Source organism: Motacilla alba, chromosome 3 (assembly GCF_015832195.1).
Source record: "Motacilla alba alba isolate MOTALB_02 chromosome 3, Motacilla_alba_V1.0_pri, whole genome shotgun sequence".
In the NCBI taxonomy this organism is placed as follows: Eukaryota; Metazoa; Chordata; class Aves; order Passeriformes; family Motacillidae; genus Motacilla; species Motacilla alba.
In genome coordinates, this window is record NC_052018.1 from 88,165,721 (window position 1) to 88,191,347 (window position 25,627).

Genomic DNA, 25,627 nt, shown 5'->3' on the forward strand with positions numbered 1-25,627 from the left:
AGATGTCCCTTCCCACTGTTTTCTAACAGACCTGTGGTCTGTGCAGGTGACAGGAATGGGCAGGAGCCTGCCTGTGCCAGAGACACTCTCTCAGTTTACAGATGAGACACTAATCCCTGGCAGACTTCTTCATAAACAAGGGAGGAACAAATAAAGAATCAGGAGAAAGCTAAAAGAGAAACTCTATCTCTTTGTCCTCAGTCCTTTTATTTGTTGACATGGTGGGGACAGGTCATGTGGGCTGTGAAACCTTGAGATCTGACCCCAGGCTGTATTGGCTTGGCACCACACTACCTCATTTTCCCCAAGACCAAATGAAATGCCTAAAAATGTCAAGGCTTGCCAAAACATTTATGTTTTTAGCTTCGCTCGGTTGTCTTCACATTCAGACCACTTTTCTTCTTCTGCCATACCCCTCTGATTAGATTACATTCCTCTTAGCTGTGGGAGCTGGGATTATGCCTGAGCTGAGAACTGGAGGGAATACAGTGAAGCAGTCTAAAGGGGAAGGGGGAATATTTCTGACATTCCTCCCAGTGAAAGCGAGCAGCAATTGACCAAACACGCTGTACATCCACACTCGGCACTTACACACTGGGTGAAAGGGTCAGCCCTTGATCTCTGTGTTGCCTTATTGCATTTCCCACAAGGCATTACCTTTGTTGACAGATTCCACCCTTCTCATCCATGAGGACTGTCATCTGGTCCCTCAGGCTATGCTCATGACTACTTCAATTGATCCTTCAGTTTGCCTTTATTTCTGGCTGCCATTGTTATCACTCTTGCTGGGATTTTAAATGTGCAACTGAGTATTATTGTTATTCTAAATCATAGCTCCTCAATTTTAAAAATAATTAAAATAAAAGAGGATATCCAAATTCCTCTAGCTTTTCTTTTGATTGTGTTTAATGTTTCTGAACCTTAACATTCCTCTTTCTCTTCATTACCCCCAAGTTAAACAGCTCTGAAAGACTTTCAACCTCACTGCCAACTACTGCAAAAAGAATAAATCAGGTAGCAACTGGTTTCAGCCAAAGCCTACAGTGATTCTTACTGGCATTGCAAAGCTTACTTGAATTCACAAGGGGCTTAAAAAGCACTGAGATGGCAGAGATTGTTGTGGCAGAAGCAACTGGAAAATGTCCTGAGATTGAAACACAGACATATTAACATCACCCTTGTGGACGCTAATGACTTGCACTTTAAAATGCCAGAGGCTCATACTGCCAGCTAAAACAAAGAAAAAACCACATTTTTAGTCTCCAAAGACTTTAGATCTTTCCAAACTCTGAGGGCAAATTCAGCCATAATGTATTTTTGCAGTAGAGCAGGGCAGCTCATGCATGCCACTGGGGGAATCATTGCCTGGAGTTGCTGTAGGCAGTGTAGTCAGTATAGCTAAATAAAACAGCAGCTGAAAACCTCTGAGAGGTTAGACCAGTAATGAAGCATTCTATAATGCAATGCAATCAAACCTAAACAGTCTGAAGGCATATCTTGCTGACACTCACAGCCCTTGCCTTTCTCACTGGAATGCATTTAAGGAAAAAAACACCAAAACCAAGGATTTCTACAAGAGCTTTACAATTTAAATTGGCACATAATTTGGAAAAAAAAACTTAAATCTTTTGATGAAGTAGCAATGTCCTACTTAGACACTTCTAGATGAGGAGGTCCTTGAAGCATTTACTAAGTAATGGCAGATTGGAAACTTTCTGAAATTGTTAATGTTAAAAGAGCTCTACTCCAAGAAATGGAAAGGTAACAGGAAAGGAAGAAAGATGCTGACAATAAGGAGAAGGCTAGGAAAAGGCTTAGAAGCAAATATTTGTAATAAAAAGTAAAAAACCAAACTGGCTTGAGTGGGAAAATATCTGTAGGATAGGAAGAATACAGAAGCCAAAGTCATCTCCAGTAGAAATCTAATAATGATCCAAGCCCAAGAAACTTTAAATGGACTGGGAAAAGGTTTTTTGGTTTTTTTTTTCATTCTTCTTGATACTCTTTAATATGTAAAAGAAAAGAATTCCAAGTGTTCTTTGCTTACATTAGAAATGTAAGCCACATGCACTTTCTTCTTCACAGATTCCATGGATGGCTAAACAAAGAGCAGGGTAAGATTTTTGTGCTATATGGATTGCATTTAACCTGAATGACTGAGAAAGTAATTTATACTTTGCCTAACTGAACATACATCTTCTGCTTAAGGATAAAAAATTCAAAGTAGTGTTACATTGCTTTCTTGGTGACCTACTGCTACCTGCAAAATTTAAACAAAACATCTAATTTAAAAATTTTTATAAAAATCAGAAGAATTAAAGTAAAAGTCTTACTTTAATTTTCAAATTATATTTTAAATAATTCTTAAAATAGAATGAATCTGATAAGAGAATGCTTTGTGAAAGTTGAGGGAATATGAGTTGTAAAAGAGGTGAAAAGGCAAAAAGATTTTGAAGAAAAACTTCTACACCCCACAATTCTTTAGGCACAGCTCTTTCCTCACATATCCCTCAGTAAAGACATGCCACAAGCATATTTAGGCCCATTTATGGCTAGCATTGTCAAGGGAGTTGTTAAAAAGATAAAAGTAAATGTGAAATTTTGACGTTTGCAGGCAGAAATTAAAGTTAAAACAAAACTCAGACAAAAGCAATTAAATTCCTCCCAAAAAAGTGGAAATAAAAGCAACACATGCACACAACTAAAAAACAGAAGAAAACATTTAAATTCTGAAGGCCAAATTGAGAAAAAAAATGTACTTGCCAAGACCCTCTGTGTAAGACACACCCAACATTCTTCCTTTGACTTATCTCATGAATAGGCTGAACTCTTCCTATTGCAGTCCCAATGCATTCCAGGTAATTACTATGTATCTTCTAAATTCAAATTTTGATGTAAAAGTGTTGGAAGTGGGTTTATAGTGGTTGAGATTCTATTTGTTCTTGTAAAAATGTTTTCTAAAAGTTTTAGCTTGAATTTTTTCATGTACAAATAACTTATATTAAAAATCTGGGAAGATGGAGAGCTCAGATAATGAGAATTAAATGTAAATGAACCTACATGAAAGTGGGTGTGCTTAAGAATGAGCAAATTATAAAAGATTCAAACACAACTTGGCCAGAAAAAATGTGCAGCAGTACTGAATTTGAGCAAGTGAAGCAATTTAAACTAATATAATTGTTATTAAGCTTATCCATAAATCCTTGCACACTCTAAAATGCCATTGATGAAGTCCTTACATTGAAGTTCCACAAGAGCTAGAAACACAGCTTTGGGCTGTGACTGTACAGATTTCTCTGTACATTTACCTTTTTTGGGGTGGGGCGGGACACAGAATGTAAATTTAGAGCGTCTGTATCAGGCATATTTTTGTGCCAATTTAATTTTCATATACTTAAAAAAGTTCTTCCACTACAATAAAAATTTAAACTTGTTGATAAATCACATCAAACTTACCTCCAGAATTGCATTCAATCCCAAAAGAAGCCAAGAAGGACTATTACTGAAGATCATTCTGGGAAGCCAGGAAATATCTAATACAGGAACCTAGGGTATGGATAGCTAACAGTTATCACCAGGATCCTCCTCCTAGCTTCCACTTCCACTCCCTAGCTAAATAAGGAAAAAATGCTGCTTGGCTTGACTTCAGTTACAGCACTGTATCGCATTGGAACCTGACAGCAGCATTAGAACCAATTCAGTTGTAGTCTACTAAATTTTTCACTTAAATAAGGCCTAATAACTCACTACATTGCATTTTAAAAATTGAAAGGATACTTACAGGTAAAATAGCATCAACACTAAAAAAAGACAGGCACCATCAGTCTCTCAGCTGCCCATTTCTGCACAGGCCCAGTCCTTGTGATCAGCTTGTGTTGGCACAGTCAGAGGACAGACACAAGGATGACCAGAGGGCTGGAACACCTCTCTTACGCAGACAGGCTGAGAGAGTTGGGGTTGTTCAGCTTGTGGAAGAGAAGGTTCCAGGGAGACCCTATAAAACTTACCGGTTCCAAAAGGGGAAGGGGGCCTACAAGAGAGCTGGAGGGGGACTTTGGGAAGGGCATGTAGTGATAGGACAAGGGGGAATGGCTTTAAACTGAAAGAGGGTAGGTTTAGATTAGACATTAGAAAGAAATTCTTCACTGTGAGGCTGGTAAGGCACTGGAACAGGTTGCCCAAAGAAGTTGTGGATGCTTCATCCTTGGCAGTGCTCAAAGCTGAGTTGGACAGGGCTTTGAGCAACTTGGTCTAGAAGATAGGGAGTTGGATCTTGATGGTCTTTGAGGTCCCTTCCAACACAAACTGTTCTATGATTTGTGCGGTTGTGCATTGTAAAAGGCCAGGGAGATGATCTGGGTTGAAACTAATCCAGACTGATACATCCATGTGGTTCATCAAGAAACTCTATGAACACTTGCTGCCAGAACAAAAGGATAATGCAAGGTGAAGATTCAGAGATAAAATACAGATTGAAGGAAATATTTTTAGTATATCCTTCTTGCTACTTATCTCAGAGTGTTTCTCAGCTCCTGATGACAGATTGATTCCCCCACAGACATCAGACTGTGCTCACACAACAGTCTCACACTTCGACACATAATCCACTGCTTCAAAGAGAGCAACTACTTTTCAGCGTATAAAGGTTAAGCTTATTTATTTGAAAAATCAAAATTGTTTCAAACTTTTACATATTTCCCTAGTGCTGCCCTGACCCACACAAAAGACATTCACAGGCAGGCCCCATGTAGGTAATGATGCATCTTCAGGGAGCTTCCCTTTCCAGTAAAGTCCTCTTGAGCACTCATTCTAACACATCTGAACTTACATGTGCTGAAATAACCTGGTTATTATTCATCTGTACTACCTGACAATGCAAATAATTTTGTCTAAGTGAACCATTTCCATCACTTGGAATAAAAAGTAAAAAACCAAACTGGCTTGAGTGGGAAAATATCTGTGCTCCATGACTTTTCTCACTAATTCAAATAGTGACTTTTCTTTTAGGTTTCAAGTAAAATACTAAGCTAAGAACTATCTCCATATAACCTCACTAGATTGCAATTTATTTTGCTAACCTTTCCTAGCAAATGCAATTTGTGTGCTAGTAGTTAACCCCTGCTGAATTTACCTGCTCATTGTTGAAGAGCAGTGATTTTTTAATTTGTGTGCCTAAGTCAAATGCTTTCTAGAAGTGTGTCAGCACAGCTGTCACCTGTATCAAGCAGACTTGTAGTCCTTCAAAAGAGTAACAATCTCATTTGACAAGACCTAATTTCTATGAAATCATGTTGGTTAACATTAGGTGCATTCTCAGCATTAAAATCTCTGTTGAAGTCCATTATCAGCTGACCTGTTACTTTCTTGAGGCTCTATGCTTAAATAGCTGTCTGATATTACATTTCCGAAATCCCGTGTCTCACCTGCTACAGCAGGAGCAGATCATACTCCCAATTCTCTGGAATTTCTCAGATTTTCATTCGAAATCAACATCTTGGTACAGACAGATTTGCAAAGAAACTCTTGGGATGACCTGTTTCAACCTGCTTACATAAAAATCACAGAATCAGACAAGGGTTTGGTTTGGAAGGGACCTTAAAGACCACCTGCTTCCAATCCCCCTGCTGTAGATAGGGACATCTTCCACTTAGACCAGGTTTCCCAGGGCCCCATACAACTCAGCCTTCCAAGAATGGGGCATCCACCTGTTTTAGTGCCTTACTACCCTCACAGTAAAGAATTTCTCCCTAACATCTGTTTCTTCCTTGCGTTGGTTTATTTTTTTTTTTTTTGCAAATGTTGACTACAGAGTTCCTGTATAACAACAGGACATTATATCAGATAGGGGGGCACCAAAAAATTCTGAATACCCGAAGATTATAAAGTGCCTAAGCTTCAAACAGGACTCAAGACAACATAGCATGGTTTTCACTGATGCTGCAAGCCCAGCACGCTGCATGTTGGAGACATCTGGTATCTTGGATGGAAGAGAAGTTCTCCAGGCATTCAGATGTAGCCAGAAGATCCTTTGCATAAAGCAGAAGAGAAGGAAGAATCCTTCAATCTCAGTTTGTCCTGCAAGTTTCTAAACCTACCCATACCATTTAAGAACTGGGGTTTTTTTTTGGTGTGTTGGGTTTTTTTCCCTTGCTAATATTTATTCAGCTCAAATATGACAAATACATTGGAAAAAATTCTCACTGTGAAAGATATAATATGCTCTTCCTTCTGAAAATAAGCAGGTCTTACTGGTACTTTCCAAAGAACAGCAGCAATCAAGAAACAAAATGAACAGGGACAAAGCTGTTCTTTAAATTTCATTTTAAGACAATATTCAGTGTACAAAATCAGACTTAGTGGAGCACGAAATTCTTGTCCGAGTCACTGATTTAGGAAAATAATCAAAAAGTGTTTCATGGCTTCATCAAAATATATATTTTCCAATAATAAGCAGAGGATTTTGCAGGGTGAATCCACATTTGAAAAATTTCTTTCTGCACTAAAAATACCATCTATTTTGCATGCTTTTCATTAATGCCTTTAAAACATAAGTTTACAGAAACACACAAATACCTTTATGCCAAAGTCATATATTTAAAATAATTATTTAGATACAACAAGGAAAACTAAACCAGATTTTTTTTTCATAGGAGATATGCTTAAAATGCTAATAATTTCTTCTTCCTTCACAGAGGTAATTTGTGCTGCACCTTGGATAGCCCAATATATTCAACTGTTATTTTATCTTAATTTATCCAGACAGTGTCTGCCCCAAGGGAAATATTTGAACTTTTCAGCCATCACATATTGCAGCAATGGGAAAATATTAGCAATACAACCTATGCTGCTGAAACAGGTTACTCTCTCCAGTTAAATGATACCCATTCCAGTCATCCTAACTGAGTTTTATGGAAAAAAAAAAGTTTGATAGAGTTTGCAGTATTTAATGATAAATGCTTGAGTAGTATAAAAGCTAATTAGTTAGAAAAATATAAAGTACTCACAAACCACAAGGGAATTGAAGCTGTTTGTTAAGCAAATTTGGAATTCACCCTTGAATTCGACTTTCTTTAACTGAAATTTTATTTCAATTGAGCTGACATTTTGTCCCCAGCTCACTGGATGCATACACAGGCCTAGCTAGAAAGATGTTTCACTACAAATGTGCACTTCTTGTGGGTAAAAACCCCACCCCCACCATATTTTGTTTTTATGATACAACATGAAAAGAGTATAAAACCCATTCAAGGGCCTAAAGCCTAAAGTAACATGGAAAAGACCACCACTGAATACTGTTTACTGTAAGTATATCTGTATGAATTTTAAGTTTTTTAATTCTGGAGTTCAGAAAGAAACACCTTCCAAAGAAAAAACAAAAAACCAAAAACCAGAAAATCCAAACTAGGGAAACGAAATAAATTTTCGACACAACTAACTGACACTTGAGTTCAAAGTTTTGTTTTGTAAGACGATCAGTATTTGCACTGAAAAAAAGAGATAAAATAGAATTTTTTCTACCCTGTCTTCACAATTGGAAACATTACTCCTCAGTTAGAGCACAGCCATATAAACATTTGATTTGGCATTTAACTTAACCAGTGGGGCAGAAATATCCAACAGCGATGATGGAAAAATTAGCAAGAGAATAAAAAAAATTTTTGAAGTAGATCAGCTGCCAAAAAAAAGTAAAAACTTTTTCCAGCAGTGACTGATCTGTTTTAAGAGATTGTTGGTCTCTGCCCTTCAAAATGCTTGCTTACACCTCTCTGGATATTTCTGTCTTTTTGGTCACTCGGGTTGTCAACCTACAAGAGAAATAAACGGAATTCTTCAACACAATGAAAGCTAATCTGATTATTGTTCATACAGAGAACAGTCCAAGAGCCATTTTAGACAGCCCCCTCATATTTGAAGGACCTGAATGGAACTAAATTGCTACTCAGGTAAATGAGCCATACAAAGAAGCAGCATGCTGTATCTGCCCCTGGTGTGTGTGCCAGTGAGGCAGACGTGTGAGGTACGCACAATCTGCATGTGATTTAACATTTCTTTTAATGTTACTGGATCAGGTTTGCAGAGTATAAGCGACCTTTGGATTAACCCTTCTACATCTTGTATCATTAACTGCCCAAGTCCTAAACTATATCCAGCAACTATTAGGATAAATCAGAACATTTGGGAGAAAATCTCAAGCACTTCAAACTAAAGCAGATGTCTAGAGTTTAGATGTTATTTACTTCATCTGTAAATAACAGATGTTATCTGGATATCTGTTATATCCAGAATAAAGTAAACATGAAAGCTTAATAATGCTTTATTATAATTTCCCAGTCCAGCTAGTAAGCTGTAAGATCTCAAAGTCATTCTACTTCTGTTTCCAACCAAAAGTTAAACTATGCATCAAAATCTGAAAATGTTTTATTACATACTGGAGCTACAGGCAGCTGAAATTCAGTTTTACTATTCCTGAAACTTGTTTTACTGTTTTCTCCAATACTCATAGCAGCCAAACCCTGGGACATGATATTCTTTGTAGTATAGTATGCTCCCAGTTTAACATGTAAAACAAAGGTAATGACAGAAGAAATACAGTGTGTGACACTTATGTGTGTGTGTATGTACATATAGATATGAATTCTTACTTTCTTGTTGTTTCAATGCGGAAGGTTTAAGATACTGAAGGGCTAGTAATTGGTCACAGATTTATGACTGGTTTGCAGTTTTCAGTAACAGTACAATATGCAAATTTCTGAGCTGTATGAGTCACTACAGCTCGAAGAATATACCTTCTGACAAAAGCAGCTACCTCAACTTCTCATTTTATGCAGCTTATAGAAAAATTTCAGATGTGACCCAGTTATGTCATAACCATTTTCATATTGTGATCTTCTGAAAAGTAACTCTACAAAAAAAGCACCTTCTTACTCATCAGATCTACTCCCTGTAGATAGTCAGGACAAGATCTGCTGACTTGGTTACAAACATAAAGGCACTACTACTTATTAAAATTTCTACTAACCTTGCAAAACTAACATAGCTGAGGAGCCAAGGGAGATAAATTCTTTTGCAATTTCAGTGGAAATAATTATTTTACAGAGCAGTACAGCTCTAAAAGAGCTCATCAAAGATTTTGAGTGGGATCAAATAAGAGCAAACGCATAGTTTTGCCTGCAGAAACATTTTAACTAACAGATACATACAATAAGACATAAATTTAGCATTTTGTTAGGGATTAGGTCACCATTGCCCATTGGAAAGGAATTGTTTTACATGAAAACCAAGCATATAGAAATCAACAGAACTCTGAAGAAGTAATTTTCCATTCAAATTGTCTATTATTCATCTTTCTCTACTTCTCAGGTTTGCCTTCTGGCTTGTAATTTCAACAAGACACTTGGATACTATTCTACAAATCCTAAAACATAGCCCTTTGATTTTTACTTGCTACTGCTAGTTCCTGTTCCAGTTCCTTGGTTTGATTTTACCAAGACTCCGAGCACAGCAAACCAATATGCCAAACCAAACCAATATGCCAACACCATCAAAACTGTGCTGTCGGATCTCCATAAAATCTGAGATTGGTTTAAACGTAAGAAAATTTACAGCAGGGATAGGAGAACTTACTTTGCGGGAAAAGTGGAAACAATTGACACTTGAAAGGTAAACAGGCCCCAAAAGCATCTGAGCAGCAAAGTGTAAACTAAAAGTCCAGGAAAAAAAAAAAAATCTTCTCACCATCTTTCTGAAAGTGAGGTGTGCTTACTTTCACCTTGTTTCTGCATGTCAACCACAATCCCTTTTTGTCATGGTCTAATCCCAGCTGCCAACTAAGCACCATACATTCAGCAGCTTGCTTTACTCCCAGCAGGATGGGGAAGAGAACTGGGAGGGTAAATGTGAGCAAACTCATGGGCTGAGAACACTCATGGGGTTTTATTGTGATGAAAAGAAAAACAACACAGAGAAATAAAATCCAAAAGAGGCAAGTGATGCAAATTAAAGCAATTGCTCACCACCATCCAACCAACCAGTGGTCCTGCAGCCAGCTTTGCCCCTGGTTTTAGTGCTGGGCATGATGATGCTGTATGGTGTGGGATGTCCCTTTAGTCAGTGGGGTTCAACCCACTGTGCAACCCCAGCCTCCTTGCTGGTGGGGCAGTGTGAGGAGCAGAGAAGGCCTTGACTTACTGTAAGTGCTGCTCATCAATGCTGAATGCATCCCTGTTTCCTGCACAAATCCAAAACCCAGTCCCATACTAGTGAAAATTAACTCTGTCCCAGCAAAAACCAACACACTTTTCCATCCAGCAAGCTTACCAACGACTCAGTTATTCCCATCTCACATTTGTCCTTCCTTTCTGTCAAACTATTCTGTCACATTTCCCCAGTTTTCTTCTGAACGTGTATGCTTCTACCACCTCTACCTCACTTCTGTAGCTCTTGAATATCTCACTTCATTTTTGTCCTCTCAAAATAAAACCCAACTGGTGCAAAAATCTTGGTGACTTCAATCTCATTTGCAACTAGAGATTTTTCATGGAGCGCCTGCTTTGTTATGTAACACCAGCTACATTGCAAGACCAGAAAGACACTGAAGTAATAAAAGGAGGGAATCTGCAAACCTGGAAAATATCCCAAACAAGGAAATCACATTATTGCTAGCATTAAGCAACTCTGAAAAACATAAATTTGTTTAAAAAACCCCACTCTTTTAACATGTTTTTTTTTTCCTCTAAATTCATCAGACATCCTCAGTTTGCACTTTTTTTTTCTTTTTTTTTTTTTTTTGCAAATGAAGCTGGAATATTAATTTTCTCAAGATATGAGAAATATTAGGAATTCAACTGGAAAAAGTGAGTTTGAAGCAACAGGTGTGCAAGTCCTTTAAGCTGCTTCTACTTTGTCGTAGAACAAAATGGAAATGAGATGTTAAAAGTGTACAAAAACCTTGGCAAGCATGAATTTCACTTAGATTTTATTTGCTGTCAGAAGGGTATCTGTATATTATCTGAATATAGAGCTATCTAAATCTGTATATAAATATACCAAACATCACAGAGAAACACATTTATCATTATTCTTTGATCTTGAGCTGGCTTGAGAGTCACCTCCTCCAGAGGTGCATGCCTGAGATTAGGCAAGAGGCTTAAGCCAACACTTTCAGTCAGGTTTAGTAAACAAGCCATGGGGAAAGATCATGTTCCCTCCAGAAATATTAAGGATGCATATTCTTCACACCAGAAGCTCTTAAATAACAAATTGTCTGAAATCTAACCTTATTCAGCCATCAGAAATAAAACCAGTATTGATACTAACATTACATAGTATCTCACCACCCTCTCAATTCCATGGCCTACCTTCCCCCAGAGTCTCAGGTAAAGGCTGCAAATTATCCTCTCCATGGCAAACCTTCCTGATAGTGCACTTCTCAAGAGGAATGCAGCCACAAAATGAGTGCTGGGAACCGTGTTCCACCATGCTCCCTCTCCCCATTGTGTAACGTGGATCATGCCCCACCTTGAATTAGGACCTTGGTGGGAAATGGATATCGAACTGCGCTGGTGACATCTGCACACAGCTGCCTCTAGATGAGGCCATTTGAATCTAGGGAATGGGATACAACAAGCAAAAGTATGGGGAGGTTAGGAGCACAGCATCTTCCCTACACAACACAGGATGCCTCGTCCTCACCTGAAAACTTCCTGCCTTGAAACATCTAGACAGGAGTCCCACCTTTCCAGCAGGGACTTGATGGCTCCACCACACAGCTCAAGTACCAGTAGAGGACAAGCTGAGACTGCTGAAGGACCCCAGAAATTCACCCACACCCCACAGCCTATGTCTGACTTTTTCAATGGTCAACCTCTCAGAAACCTCCTATATGAGAGAAGTCAAACAGCCACATCCCCTGCTACCATCTATGCTCTGACACACAGCAGCCACATCCAAACTGCCTACAGGCAACACTGATTCTCTTCTGCATGTCCTCTTATGTTTCCCTCACTTTGACGTGACTTGGATCATTCACTCCAAAAGTTTTACACCAAGATTCGGGGGATGCATTTATAGCATCATTTTAACTTTGGATTTTCCAAGTTTCCAAAGTCAACTGTGGTATAAGCTAGTTTTTTCAGATGTTTTGCATGTACAGGGTTTTATTTAAAAGACAGGACAGTGAATGAGGAAAACTAATTACCCATGTCATTATAACTCTTGTTTTGCAAATTTCTATGACACATTTCAACTAAGTTTTAAAAGCTAATAATAAGTGCTGATGATAAATTCTCAATGGAATTAGCAGAAACCTTGAGAGAATTTATGAGTTCCAGTAGAGGTAGTATGCAGACAACTGAAAGAATTTGGCCAGAATTCTTGCTTTTAAATCCTCCCACTCTCCAGCATAGCATGGCCATCTCCAAACCACCTACTGCCAATGGTCCCAAGCTGATTGATGCTAATTCCTCAAACTTTGCCAGGCAATTGTCTGGCACAGGCTGAAACTGTTGTAGAGAATAGGAATTTAATACCAGAGACATAGTTCCAGAGCTCAGGAACTGGGATGACAATTAAACCTGGCACTGTTTAATTATTATCCCCAGGGGTAATTATCTTAATGATGGGAATAAACTCCTTGAGCAGAGTGAATCAAGCCAAGATTTTTAGACTATGTGGTCTATAGTATGTGTCTGCAGGGAGAAAAACTTCTCAACAACTACTAGTGACACAGTGTTTTCTCTGTATTTTTGCATAGAAAGGCAAATATTTTCCCTCCACAAATAACATACCTAATTACACAACTCATCTTCTTCATCCAAAGAGCTAAAACTCTCACCTAGACTCCATAAACATTATGTCTCAATTTACTAATTGAAAATTTTCTCATTTTCACATCTTGATAAATGTGATCTGCACCCTCTCATCCAGAGAACTTCAGGAAATATAATTTCCTAAGTCTACTGTTTCAGCTAAATTATATTTTGCATTAATTTCCCAGGACCTCTCTTCCTTCTCACATCAACCAAGCAGTTGTGTTTACCTGTGAAGAAGAGCCATGTCTGTGGCTTCTCAGTCAGCAGTGAAAAGACAGACTGTCTCTGAGCAGCCTTTTGTTTCAGATCCAGTTATCCACTAACTGGATTATCAGACAAAGAGTTCTGCTTTTTCTTCATCCTTTGGAGGAATATTTGGTCAGTATCTGTCCCAGTGTTCTCCTTCTAAAACACTTCTTAAGATGTTCTTTACTGAGTCAGAAGCAGTGAAGTCTCAGTGACCAGAACTTACTATTATGCTAACCAATGTTGCCTCATTTTTTCTCTTTCTATCTTCCAGTCTGTTGGGGTTAGGGCTTCCCCTTTTGTTTATTTCTCCCAGGGGATTTTCTCCCATATGTTGCTAAAAGACAATAACTTCTAATACTTAAGAGAGACAAAAGAAGTTGTCTCAGGAAGGATGCAGCCAGCTACTCTTTTAGCTGCGGGGGGTTTCTCTTGGAGGGGCAGATACCCAGATTTGGGCTAGAAGGAAAGGGGCTGGAGAAGCTCCTGGCGCTCTTGCTCTCTTGGCATTTGGAGGGGACACAGGCTGAGTCGCTGTGGGGAAGATTACACCACCACTGCTGGGTTCCACCTCCTGCTGCCTTCTTCTACCGGGAGCGAAGCTCCGCATGTGGCAGCGGTCATTGCATTGGGACCTTATTAACACCCTACCTCACTGAAAAAGGACCTTTCCCCCATCTGCTCGGGTGCCTCAGGGGAAACCCCGGCACCACAAACCCTCTCAACCCCCAAGGAAGCCTCTCCTGGCCCAGTCCGGGAGCTGGGCTGCCGCTGCCCAGCCCTGCTGTTTCTCTGCCACTGCTCCGGGGGTTTTTGCTACACTGTAGCCACACACCCCTCTGCGTGCTGCGACACCCCAGGGCTCCTGGGCTCCTGGCACAGCTGCTGAGTTTCTGCAGCACGGTGTGAGCCCGCCCTGCCGTCCCAGCCGCCCTAGCGAGGTTCCAGCCGCAGCCCGTTCGTGCCGCCCAGCCCGTCCCGCCACCGCCTGAGGGAGACGCGGCCGGGCTGGCGCCGCAGCGCCCCCTGCAGGCGGGGCAAGCACCGCACCTGCCCGGCCCGGCCCAGGGCCGCCAGCGCCCCTGCCGGCTTGTGGGGTCTCAGCCCCGGATTGGGGTGACCCCGAAAGATGGAAAAGTCTCTGCTCCAACCCGTGCCTTCAAAGAAAGACTCAGCAGTCTTCTGTTGTCCGGTCTCAAGGTAGTTTATTGTTGGTTATCTAAAAGATTCTTCTCCTGAACTGCTGTGGCCCGTTCAGCAGGTCAGACAAAGGCACACTGCCCTCCCAGGGGGCTGGTGCCATCTTTTATATCATACATTACGTGTTACATGTTTATACTTTTTCCCCAATACCTACTATCTATATTGAATGGTGACTTTCTACTCTAAACCAATCTGTGAGTGCCAACATCACCAAAGCCATGGAGGCTAGGAAGGAGAAAGAAAGAGGACAGGGCACACCCAAATCCCTCCATCTTAGAACTCCTGACCCCCATGTACAAAACTTGGACCCCTGCGTACAAGGCTTAAAACCCCCTTGTACAGCACTCAAAAATCCTTCCTTTCACTTTGTGCTTATCTCTACTATACTACCTAAACTTTTGTGTTGCTTGTAATTCTTCATACAGAGTTAGTAATTTGCTCCATGGGCTAAAATCGAAACCCCACGTGTGTCTTTGGCTGCATGCCAGGGTCTCAGAGCCCCCTGCCAGCGGCTCTGGCCATCCAGGGCACCCAGAGGGATGTCCTGGGTTCTCACACCGGCTGTGGCCGGAACTGCACCGAAGGGGAGAGCGCTTGAAGAGCAGGAGGAGACTTCAGTGGCTGTCTGCTCTTGGTTGTTGTTGCTGTTTATCTGCCTTGTTGTATGTACACAAACTAGCAAAGAACTGCAATTCTTCATCCCATATCTTTCCCTGAAAGCCCCTTAATTTCAAAGTTATAATAATTTGGAGGGAAGGGGGTCATATTCTCCATTCCAAGGGAGGTTCTCACCTTTCTTAGCAGACACACGTCTTTCAAACCTAGACACAGTCCTTCGCTGTATCATTTCTGGTCCTTATTGTAAACAATGTTGGCATTTTTTTATTGTTTCACTGAAGTGAGCTCTCAGGGGCTCTACCACAAGGTTTTGGAGGGCACAGCCTCCTTTTATCCTAACTCCCGGCTGCATGTTGCCCTCTTCCTTTCCCCACTGGCTGAGGTACTAGGAAAGAATAGCCTTCCCAAACTGCCTGCCATGTATTTCCCCCTTTAACCTACTGTTTTACCCCAAAATTCAGAAGTTCAGGCTTGTGCAGACCCTTGTCTGTTTCAGGAGACAAGCTGTCTGGGCTCAGCAACAAACCTGCTGTCCAAAGTTAGTAGAGACATTAAAAACCTATTTCAAAGATGTTAATGCCTATAGCTTCACCCAAATTACTTGTAAAGTCATCAGCTTTCCTCTCAAGACTGAACCCTATATTCCATAAAATGCTGTAACACTGATACAGCAGAAACCAGGATAAGCAGTAACATTGCAAATATTGTCTTACAAGCTGTCTTACTCATTCCTCAGTGAGCAATGTTGAACTTTGATAACTTACAAAATTGACTGTACATAACATTTAAAAACCGAGCATTTTGCATCTTGATGATGAGACAACTCTTTCCAAGTAAAGTGTAATTGGAAATGGCTGGTCATAGACGATCTGCCTTTAGAGTAATTATTTGCAAGTTACAGCAAAAATAATGACATGGGATTTTTTTTGCGTGAAAATATGCATTTAATTTCTAGGTATCTGTTAATGTTTAATGTCATAGCAACCTGGTTGACTTGGACGCTAAAACGGACATCAATTCAGGTGGCATCTCAGTAAATATATGCAAGCTCAGGCAGAAATTTACTATTGATATTCGGTTTAATGACGTTCTTTCCTTTGCCCGCCACTCCCAGGCGATGTGGACTCCAGCGACAAGGCTGACAGCGACCAGCAGCTTTCCCAGCCCAGCTCCCCACGGCTCCCCTGGCGCGCACGCCGGCCCGCTACGCTTTCGGCAGGCTCTGGAATCCCTCAGGAGCAGCAAAGAAGCGGCGGCCACCGCCGGGCTGCAGGGAAGCAGTACTTGGGTGGGCAGGCCGGGAGAACCAGGCGGGCAGGGCCAGCAGGCCCCGCGGACCGGCGCCGAAGAGCTCCCGGGAGCGTCCGCCGGGCACCGCAGCGCTTCCCAGCGCTTCCCGCCGCTTCCTCCCGCGCGCCCGCCTTCCGCCGGGGCCGCTCCCGGTTGGCTGCCGGGCGACCCAGCACGGGCCTGCGTGGAACGGCCCATCGGCGGCACGGGGTGGAAATGAGCAGCGCTCTGGCTCCTGAGCGGGCCCTTTCCGAAGCCCGGCTCAGCGCCTCCCCCCTGAGCGGAATGGTTCGCCCCCGTCACGTGGGGCCGGCGGCGGCGCAGCGCCGGCGCGCGCCTCACGTGCTGCGGGCGGTCATGGCCGCGCTGCTGAGCTCCGCCGGGCGCCTCCGGGCGCTGCGCCCGCGCCTCCCGCCGCTGCTCCCGCCGCGCCTCCGCCCGTCCGCAGCCCCCGCCCCGCCGCCCGGCCCCGCCAGGTGAGATCCCGCGCCGCCGCGCTGCCTGGTAGCGTTGGCGGGGCCGGCTGAGGCTGCGCTCCGCACGCCCAAGGGCACTGCCGGCCATGCCGCCGGGCCCTGCGGCGCCGCCCGCCGTGGCTGCCCCGGGGGCTCTGAGGCAGCGCTCGGCCCGGGCCGGCCCGGCGGCCTCACCGCGTGTGCGCGGCCCCGGGGTGAGCGCAGGGCAAAGGCCGCGCGGGAGCCCCGCTGCCCTCAGGCTGGGCGGCCCGGGTTGGCCGCGCTTTCCGGCGCGCTGCGCTCAGAGCAGAGCCCTGACCGCCGGGGACACGGCTGGGGGGACACGCCGTGGGGAGGGGGCGTCGAGGAAGAGGGGAAGACTAGAGGAGATAAGTAGTGATGGAGCTGAGTTACTGTCCCTTGAGGCGTTCAGGAAACGACTGGACGTGGCACTTGGTGTTCTGCTTATAGCTGACAAGGTGGTGATCGGTCACAGGTCGGACTTGATGGTCTTGGAGGTCTTTTGCAACCTAAATGAGTCGGTGATTCTGTGACCGACTCTGGGTACCTGCGCAGTTGGAATCTGGGCTTCCTCTTCGTGCCCTCAGACTCTGCTGTGTCTCCTGTGAGGAAACACGGCAAAATTTCTTTGCCATGGTTTTCCCTCCCTTCTGTCAGGTAGGGTGGAAAACAGCCTGTCCTGACTGTGTGCATCCCTGCTGCAGTTTTGACAACACTCAAACAGACGTGGTTAGTGCCCTGCAAGAAGCTTAGAGACACAAGCCTTCATTAGCACAGCTTCAGACACAAACAGTTTTATGAGCTGATATAAGGGCTTAGTCCTACCCAAGTTGTTCTGTCTCTTTTGTCATGTTTTATTTCTGGTGCTCCCTCTAAGTCAATGTAGCTTAATTCCTGGTAAAAAACTGCAACAGTGTTCTGCCATTCTAAGTAGATAAATATGTTCAGTAAAGGACTTGGTGAATTCCAGAGCTCTGTCAGAAGAAGGGATGGGAAAAGACAGGAATCAGAAATGGAGAACTCCTAGAGAGAAGTCTCACTGTCAAAATAGACATTGTTGCTAATTTCCCTACTTTTAGTGCTTATTAGTCTTATTTTGGAGCTGTTTTATTGGTAGCCTGGCCAAAATCTTACTTTAAAAAAGATAGTTTTCTGTGGTCTTTAATCACTGAAGCATGTCAGCTGCCAGCAAATGCTAAAGTTGGCGTGAGGGTTGGAATAGGCCAGTTGGGGAAGGACCAGGAATCAGGAATGTCCATTTATGGTTGGCAACAGTAGCACACATTTAGTTATCTACAAATTATCAATAAACCTTTCTTCTTTCTAGTAACTAATTTTTGTTTTACTCAACTAGAAGCTTAATTCTCTAAATTTGTTGTGAGAAATAATATTCACTGAAATTCATGTGTGACTTGGTGAAGGTCTAACTGTTTTTATGACCCTAGAACTCCATTTCTAGGAAGAACTTTCAAAGTGCTTTATGTGATGATATTTTGGTTTTTACAGCTCAGGTTTGGTTTATCGGTTGTTTCCCTCCCAATACATTTTTCTTACACCAAATCATACTTCATTTCAGAAATCAGTTTGGTCATATGTGGGATAGTTCAGTAATCATGCTGAAAACTTGAAACTTTTTGTACATTCCTCTTGTCCAGTAATTTCATTCCTAAGAAAAGTTGTCACTTAAAATCTCCCTGTCACACTACTGTGTGTTTAGGCATCCCAGTGCACAAGTGATGATCTAGACTCAAAGTGCAAAGCAAAGGTAATACTTGAAACTGAAATTTCATGCATTAAGGGTATGATCTAAATTAATTTTTTTACCTTAAGCAACTATTTAGTGCTTTTTTTTTTTTTTTTTTTTTGCTTAAGCCTTGATTTCTGGAACTGGACCTCCTTTGAAGAACTAGACTGGCATATGGACAACATTTGGGCTTACTGTACTTGCTGTTCAGGTCTCAAGGTTATTCTGAGAATGAAATGCAGTCTATTTGGAATAGTAGGGAAAGACACACTCAGTTTTAAGATTGAATAAATAAACAGGAGTAATCTGGCAAGTTTTGCAAGAGAATTGTTTAAATAACTATGTTTTCATGTGCTTGGTATAGTCACTTTAGCATTGAGTGTAATAAAGTCAGTTCAAAGGCAAGTCTGTGACTACCATTACGATAATGGTTATAGAAAAGTTGCAAATCTGTGAATTTATTTAGAGATGTGAAAGAGCAAGCATCATATTCAAGCCAAGGTTTTATCAAAACATCGTGATTACTTTGATTTTTAATCTAAGCTTATTTGAAAAATGAGATAGGATAATAGATGCATGTCCTAATGGTTGAGAAGCATTTCCTAGCAAGTCAGATTTAAGACAGATTTGTTCTTTCACTTGACCACCTCTGCTATGAAATGTGAAATAACTTGAGCTACATCATCACTCTCCTGCCATGCAATTTCATTGCAGATAAACTTCAGCCGACCAATACAATAAACTTGAGATCTGCAGGAGCAGAGTTCAGCAGTGTGCTGATTTACGTGGTACAAATGGCTTACTGGAGCTTATTAAAGCTTCACTAGGGGAGAAAATGCCTGAATTTGCTGTTAGTATCTGACTGTTAAGAATGGTCTAGCAAGCCTCTCCACTGACAAGTGTTTAGAGTAGATTTTTGAGTTGACATCAGGATATTTTTGAGGGATTTTATTCTACATACTGTAGGTGATGTTATGGTTTGATGTTTCAGCTTTCTGCTGTGGGAAAGTTAGTGCTCAGAAACAGGGTCTTGGCTCCATTCTTCCGACGCCCTCCTGTTGCAGGTCACCTTGTCTGGCTCTACATCAGGGAAGGAGAACAGTTAGGCTCCTAAAGCATATAGATCATGTAAGTATAGCTGAAGAGGAAAATCAAGGAGAATCCAATACAGGAGAATACAATAACAAAATGAAATCAAGCTAGCAAACCTGCTCCAGTGTGAGCCCTTCTTTCTACAGGCCCAAAGGTCCTGCCAGGACTCTGCTCCTTTACGAGCTTGTCTCTGTTTTGAAAACTGAATTCAGTATAAATCCAAAAGACAGCCCCATAAATTTTCTACTTTGAAGAAAATTAACTCTAACCCAGGCAAAACCAGCACAGAAGGTGCTTGTTTAGAACTCTTGCCTTTTGATCCACTGTGCTGTGGTTCAAGTATGTTGGTAAGATGGGAGAGTGAATATCCTTTTAAAAATGGTTTCAGATTGGGAGGGGATGGATTCGATTGAGTCATAAATTAAAGACCCAAATGATTCATGGCTTAGTGAATGGTGTATTTTAATTTTAAAATTTTTTTAGATTAGCTGCAAACAAGTTCTTTTTGGCTATTCACTATCATACTCAGCAATCCATTACCAAGGGACAGAAATGTAGAACTGAATGCTTAATTACATTAGCAAAATGGTAGAAGGAAGGGTCTTCAAATGCAGAGGAGGCATAGAGTAGACTTGCTTTTCATATTACTTTGTTGTAATAAAGTTGCGCAAGCTGTGCTGTTGCAGTTAGTGATGGATATAAAATGCCTAGATACTTCCCAAGAAATCACAGAATCTTAAAAATGTTGAGGTTGGAAAAGATCTCTAATATTAGTGAGTCCAGCAGTTAACTGACACTGCCAACTTCACCACTAAGCCATGTTCCCAGGTACCTCCCCTACGTGTCTTTTGAACACTCCAGGGAAGGTGACTGACAGTTCCCTGGGCAGCCTGTTCCAGTGCTTGACACCCTTTTCAGTGATGAGTTTTTTCCTAAGATGCTAAGTGCAGTACAAAGCAAAGGTGTTTTTTTTTTTTACTTCTTGTGAATCACTTAAGGAATTTTTTAGGTATTCTCCAAGAAACACAAAGTTTGTCAATCTACACGGAAAGACATTAATTTTTCTCTCTGCCAAGATCCTGCTATGTCTCACAGAAACAGCTATATGGTGGCCTGAACATTGTGGCCTTTTTGTATAGCTGATCACAGCTAACAGCACAAATACTGTTTTAACAGCCATGTGGATCATGCTGGCATCTCAGGTGGTAAATTCAGTGTTATGTTTACAAATTTAGTGTTAGATCTGGAGTGCTTTTATGTACACTAATGAATTCTAACTCACTTAAGTTTGCCATTATTCTGCTTCAATGATGACTTTATTTTGAGAACTATTTAATGCAGTTTTTGCCTATTTAGTTTAGAAAGAACAAAATGTTCAATACTTCGTGTAGGAAAAGCACAGCAACTACATTATTGTGGTTCTGATAAAGGGGGACAAATGTCTGATATTTATAATTAAACATATGGTTATCTTAATACATTTATACAAATATATAAATAATGTATGAATAAATATGTAGCTGAATATATAAATATAAAATTTATTTAATGTTTGGAATTGGTCAAGTCTTATGGAAAGTAACTTTTCTGCTGCTGCAAGGGGAAACATGAACATCACCTACTTTTTCAGTTTTGGGAAAGATGGGACTTTTTTTACTCAGGCTGGTGTGTAAGATATGTTCCTATAGGAAATTCAAGGCACTGCCTTAAGTCTGCTCTAGCGGAGTGGAAGACATAAGTATGTGGGTGCAGCACTGGGATTCCTACTTAAACCCTTGTAAACAGAAGAATTTTACTGGTTGACTTGATACAAATTTCTCCATGCACACTTCATCTCTGCATCAGTCTTTCTGTGAGTTTATCTTCAGCTGCTTTCCCAGTGTTGTAACCTAAGCTGGAGGTGGAGTTACCACTTGTTTTGGGATTACAGCTGCACAGGTAACCTTTCCTGTGTAGGCAAGGGCTGCAGCTGTAGAGACAAAGCAGAAAATGGTGTAAAGGCTCCAATATCCAGAGACTACTTCTAATCCTGTAATTGTGGGAGTTGGAAAGAGATTGTTTCATAGGGCTCAATATATCCTTTTGAGCTTCTCCCAGTTCTGAAGCGTAGTAGAGAGAAATTACACGTTTTGGGGAAGAACCAGATTGCTCATTCAAACAGATCTGAAATTTACTGTGCAGCTTTATTTACTTTGCAAGCTTTATGTGCTTACAAATAAAGTGTTTCACATAGAGAAAATCTTAAAATGCCTTTTGGAGGTAATAGATGAAAGTAAATACTTGGTACTCATTGCAGCTCTTATGGAAGTATGTGTTTTGTTGTGTAGCATAGCATTTAAGTCTGAAAAAAGTGAATTAAAATAATGGGGAAAATATGATTACATCATAAAACTGTGTAATCAAACATCTAGTACTGAGGCAGGATCAGAAATATCAAGGTCATGCATGATAGATTTTTTCCCCACTCCTGATCTTACTTTGGAAGCTTCCAAATGAGAAAGCTTGACTGAAGTGTCCTATTCAAATATTTCATTACAATTAATATTACAACCATTAGTATTGGTTGTGTGATTCCTGATAGATTAGGTTCAGTTGCTTCTGTGTTTGGAAAGTGGGATGGGATAGATGAGTCCTTTAGGTCTTTTATACTTGTTTTTTTTTTTTTTTCCTGAATAAACACACCATGATGAAGAGATCATTATCTGTATTTTAGCTATCTTCCTATGTTTAGGAGCTGAAAATTTCAAGTCTTTTTGCTGTGTGATGTTTCATGCTTAGCAATGCCTCATTTTCAGTACCCTCCAGGCTGCACTGCTTAGCAAGTTGTACCCCATCCTAAATTTCTGCATTTGTGTTTTGTCCAAAACATACAACTTCTCGTGTTGTGTATTGAAGCTATTATTGCACATGGATTGTGCCAGCTGTTTCCTAGTTGGGTCAGGAGATAGCTTCACTTAGACTCCCCCATAATATTCCCAGTTCTGCAACGAACCACATTTTAATTTTGTTTATGTATTTAAAATTTTCTTTGCACAACTGCTGCGCCCATACTAGAAGTACATTGTATCTCCTTGTTTTGCTTGTGAGCAGGTTGTCAGATAAAGTGGTGCCAAAAGCCTGTACATCAGTCTGTGTTTTTTTCCTGGGCTTCTGTTTTCCCCATAACTTCCATGGATTTTTCAGAGTAAATCCAAAGGACTCGAGTTTGAGTAAGATCCAGTAATTTCCCTTTGATATATCTTAATGTTTTCAGGAATTATTCGAGTCATTCTTCCATATTCTCACCTATGCCTCCCTCTCCTTGTTAAAATTAGTAATGATAGGTAAAATTTACAGATGGTTGCAGTTAACATTTCATGAAAGCCAAACAGTGTATGAGCTGTCATTTTTTCCCTGTGAAGGGGTAATTTCTAAAATCATCTTTATTAAATTTAGCAGCCTTTCTTGCTGCCTTTTTAGGTCACTTCCTGACAGGAATGGTTAACATGGCTTTCTTGATTTTTATCCTTGCTTTTTCTGTATTTGTCTTTAATTGGGTGTTGTTTTTCAACTTCTGAAAATTAAAGATTCCCGATGCATGGATAACTGCCTCATTTTGTTAGCTTCTTTTTGTGTTTCATAGGGAGGTTATCTACTGTGTTCTGCCGTTTGCCTGAAATCAAACCTAATGCTGTGTTCTTTAATTTGTTACGTTTGTATTTTTTTTTGGAAGCTGACTTTCTGGTCTGCTCAGTCTTTCATCTTATAAAATAGTGAGGGTTGTTTTGGTATTTTTGGGGTGTTTTTTGTTTGTTTTTTTTCTTTTTTTAATTTTTTTTTTAATTTTAAGTTCTTAGTTGATTAGTATATACAGTGCTACATACCAGATTCAAAACAGAGATGCTGCAGCATGATCCAGCTTTTGAAGCTGCAGTTATTTTTAACAAATTCTTATTATGGGATTGGCTTAACATTACACAGCAGCCTAGTACTAAAGGTGTAATTCATTCAAATGCTGAAGGCCTACATATGGTGAGGTACACCTGAGTCTTGCACCAGACTTAATTCAGATTGATGATGATAGTTTAGGTGGATGCCAGTGAAAGTTTGAGTTCCTCAGGTTGTTTTATCATCTCATACTGTTTTCACCTGTCTGTCTCAAAATGAAACTCGGACTCTCATATTGCCATTCCTTAAAATGTCTTTAATCAGTATAAAGTAACAGAAGCAGCAGTACCTTATTTGGTAATATTGGGGGGGGAGGTTGTAAATAGAAATGCTCAATTCTGCTCACCTTTCAGAAGGTGAAGTTACTGTATAAAAAAGCCACTTTCATGTAAGTGTGTAGTGTTTTACAGTGTGCAACTGTAGCAATTGATACTTACATTATAAATAGCATGGTGCTAAATGCTAAGCAGGAGAGTTTAGTAGCAAATGAAACCTAAGAGTCTGTTAACTCTAAGGTCTGTTAAGTTGTGCTGTTAACCACCTTATGTTAAGTGTGCACATACTGTTTTTATCTTTACACTTCATCTGATGGGTGCTCTGCAAGTGCATTAAATTATTTGTGACTTCTAGCAGGTGGAGACTCTTACAAAGATGGCTTTCTTTAAATAGTACAGGACTTAAGAATTTAGATACCAACTTTTTTATGGTTAGAAGTGTGCTGTATGTCATTAGATACTGTTCAATAATTTGAAAAATACTATAAAACATTAGCAGGTTTTTACAGGGAAAAGCATCTAAATTCTAATCTGAAGCACAAGAGTTGTGTCCACTTGTGCCTTGACTGAAAGTTAAAGTTAATGGAAGTTAAAATATAAATTTCTGTGTTACAAATACAGCCCTGTGTTGCTACAGCTTCCAGAGCATTTTTCTAACCTTTCTGGAAGTATTCTGAAAAGCTTTCAAGTAGCTCTTTTAATGGGTATGTAAGAATGATACCATTTTCTTTTTTAATTTATATCTTTAAGAAAATGATAAAAAACTTGCAGTCATTACAATTTCATTCTTCTAGCTCTCTACTGGCTAGCTCAAAGTTGAGTATTGCTGTTCATGTGATATAAGGAGTTATTTAAGTTCTAGGCATCTCACTTGTTTGTTAAATCCTGGAGAAGTTAAAATTTAGTATCTTACTGTTATTCTTACCTTGTGCTACTGGATTTTATGCTAATTAGTCTAATGACTTGTTTTCCAAAAGTACCCTGTGTCTGGTTATAGGAGGCAATAGAAGGAGAAGAGGAAAAGGAGGGAAAGAATCAGGGAAAATTACACCCTTGGAAATACTTCTAGTAAAACATAGCATTACTAGTAGCAACAAAAAAGTTTGTTGTTAATCTGACAAGGTGCTTACCATGAAAAGTAGTGTTTCAGAACTTATTTCCTTTTTTGGTTGTTTGTTTTTATTTATAGTTTCTCTGATTTTAGGTACTTTTTCTTTCTCAGTTTCTTTTTATTCCTCATTAATTCTGGTGGGTTGTGGACATCTTGAGCTGTTTGCTCTCTAAGCTGATGCAACAGTAATTTTACCCTTTTGTAGAAGTGGATAAATTGATATTGTGCTCGGTTAGTGAGTGAAATAAGTAAAATGAGAGCTAGCCCAATGGGATTGGTGGGAACTTGTATCTATCAGGAAATAGAACTGAGACTGGAGGAGGGGATCTGTCCTTTTTTGTCAGTCTGTTCCCTTCTTCAATTCTTTCTTCCTTATCCTTTCCCTAATGAAATACCATGTAGATAATTAGCTGGGCTCTGGAATATTCTTCAGGAGGAAACTTTAGACGATTGGGCAATGTAAAAATCATGTTATTGAAAAAGATAATGCCAAATAGTAGTGATGTTCTTCATTATTGATGGATTTCTTAAAAATCAGATATCTATTAAACTGCTGTCATGGCTCCATTAGGAAAGAGATTCTGCTTCAGGCTACTTCTAGAATTTATGGCCTGCTGAGTTACCAAATCAAAATTTCAAACAGCAAGGAAAAAGTTGGTCTTTTGGGCTACTTTCTGCCAACAAGAGGCAACCACATGGTAAACCACCAGTCTGTATTTTGTACCCCAGTCATGATTTCTCTGCCATTTAGCAGCTTGCTTCCAGTGCTTCTGAAACATGGAATTGCCACCAGCAAGCTTTTCTCCTCCACTGGACTTATCTCCTTGGGCCTTAAA

The 25,627-nt window shown here is 40.6% G+C and overlaps 1 protein-coding gene across 2 annotated transcripts in view; it reads left to right on the plus strand.

Moving 5' to 3' along the window:
• Positions 1-16,491: 16,491 nt before the first annotated feature.
• Positions 16,492-25,627, plus strand: part of LRPPRC (leucine rich pentatricopeptide repeat containing) — an 87,212-nt gene continuing 78,076 nt past the window's right edge. For both annotated transcript variants that reach the window (XM_038131356.1, XM_038131357.1), the window contains exon 1: positions 16,492-16,642. In XM_038131356.1, coding sequence (XP_037987284.1) covers positions 16,524-16,642 — 119 coding nt within the window. In that variant the 5' untranslated portion in view covers positions 16,492-16,523. The remainder of the gene's footprint in view (positions 16,643-25,627) is intronic.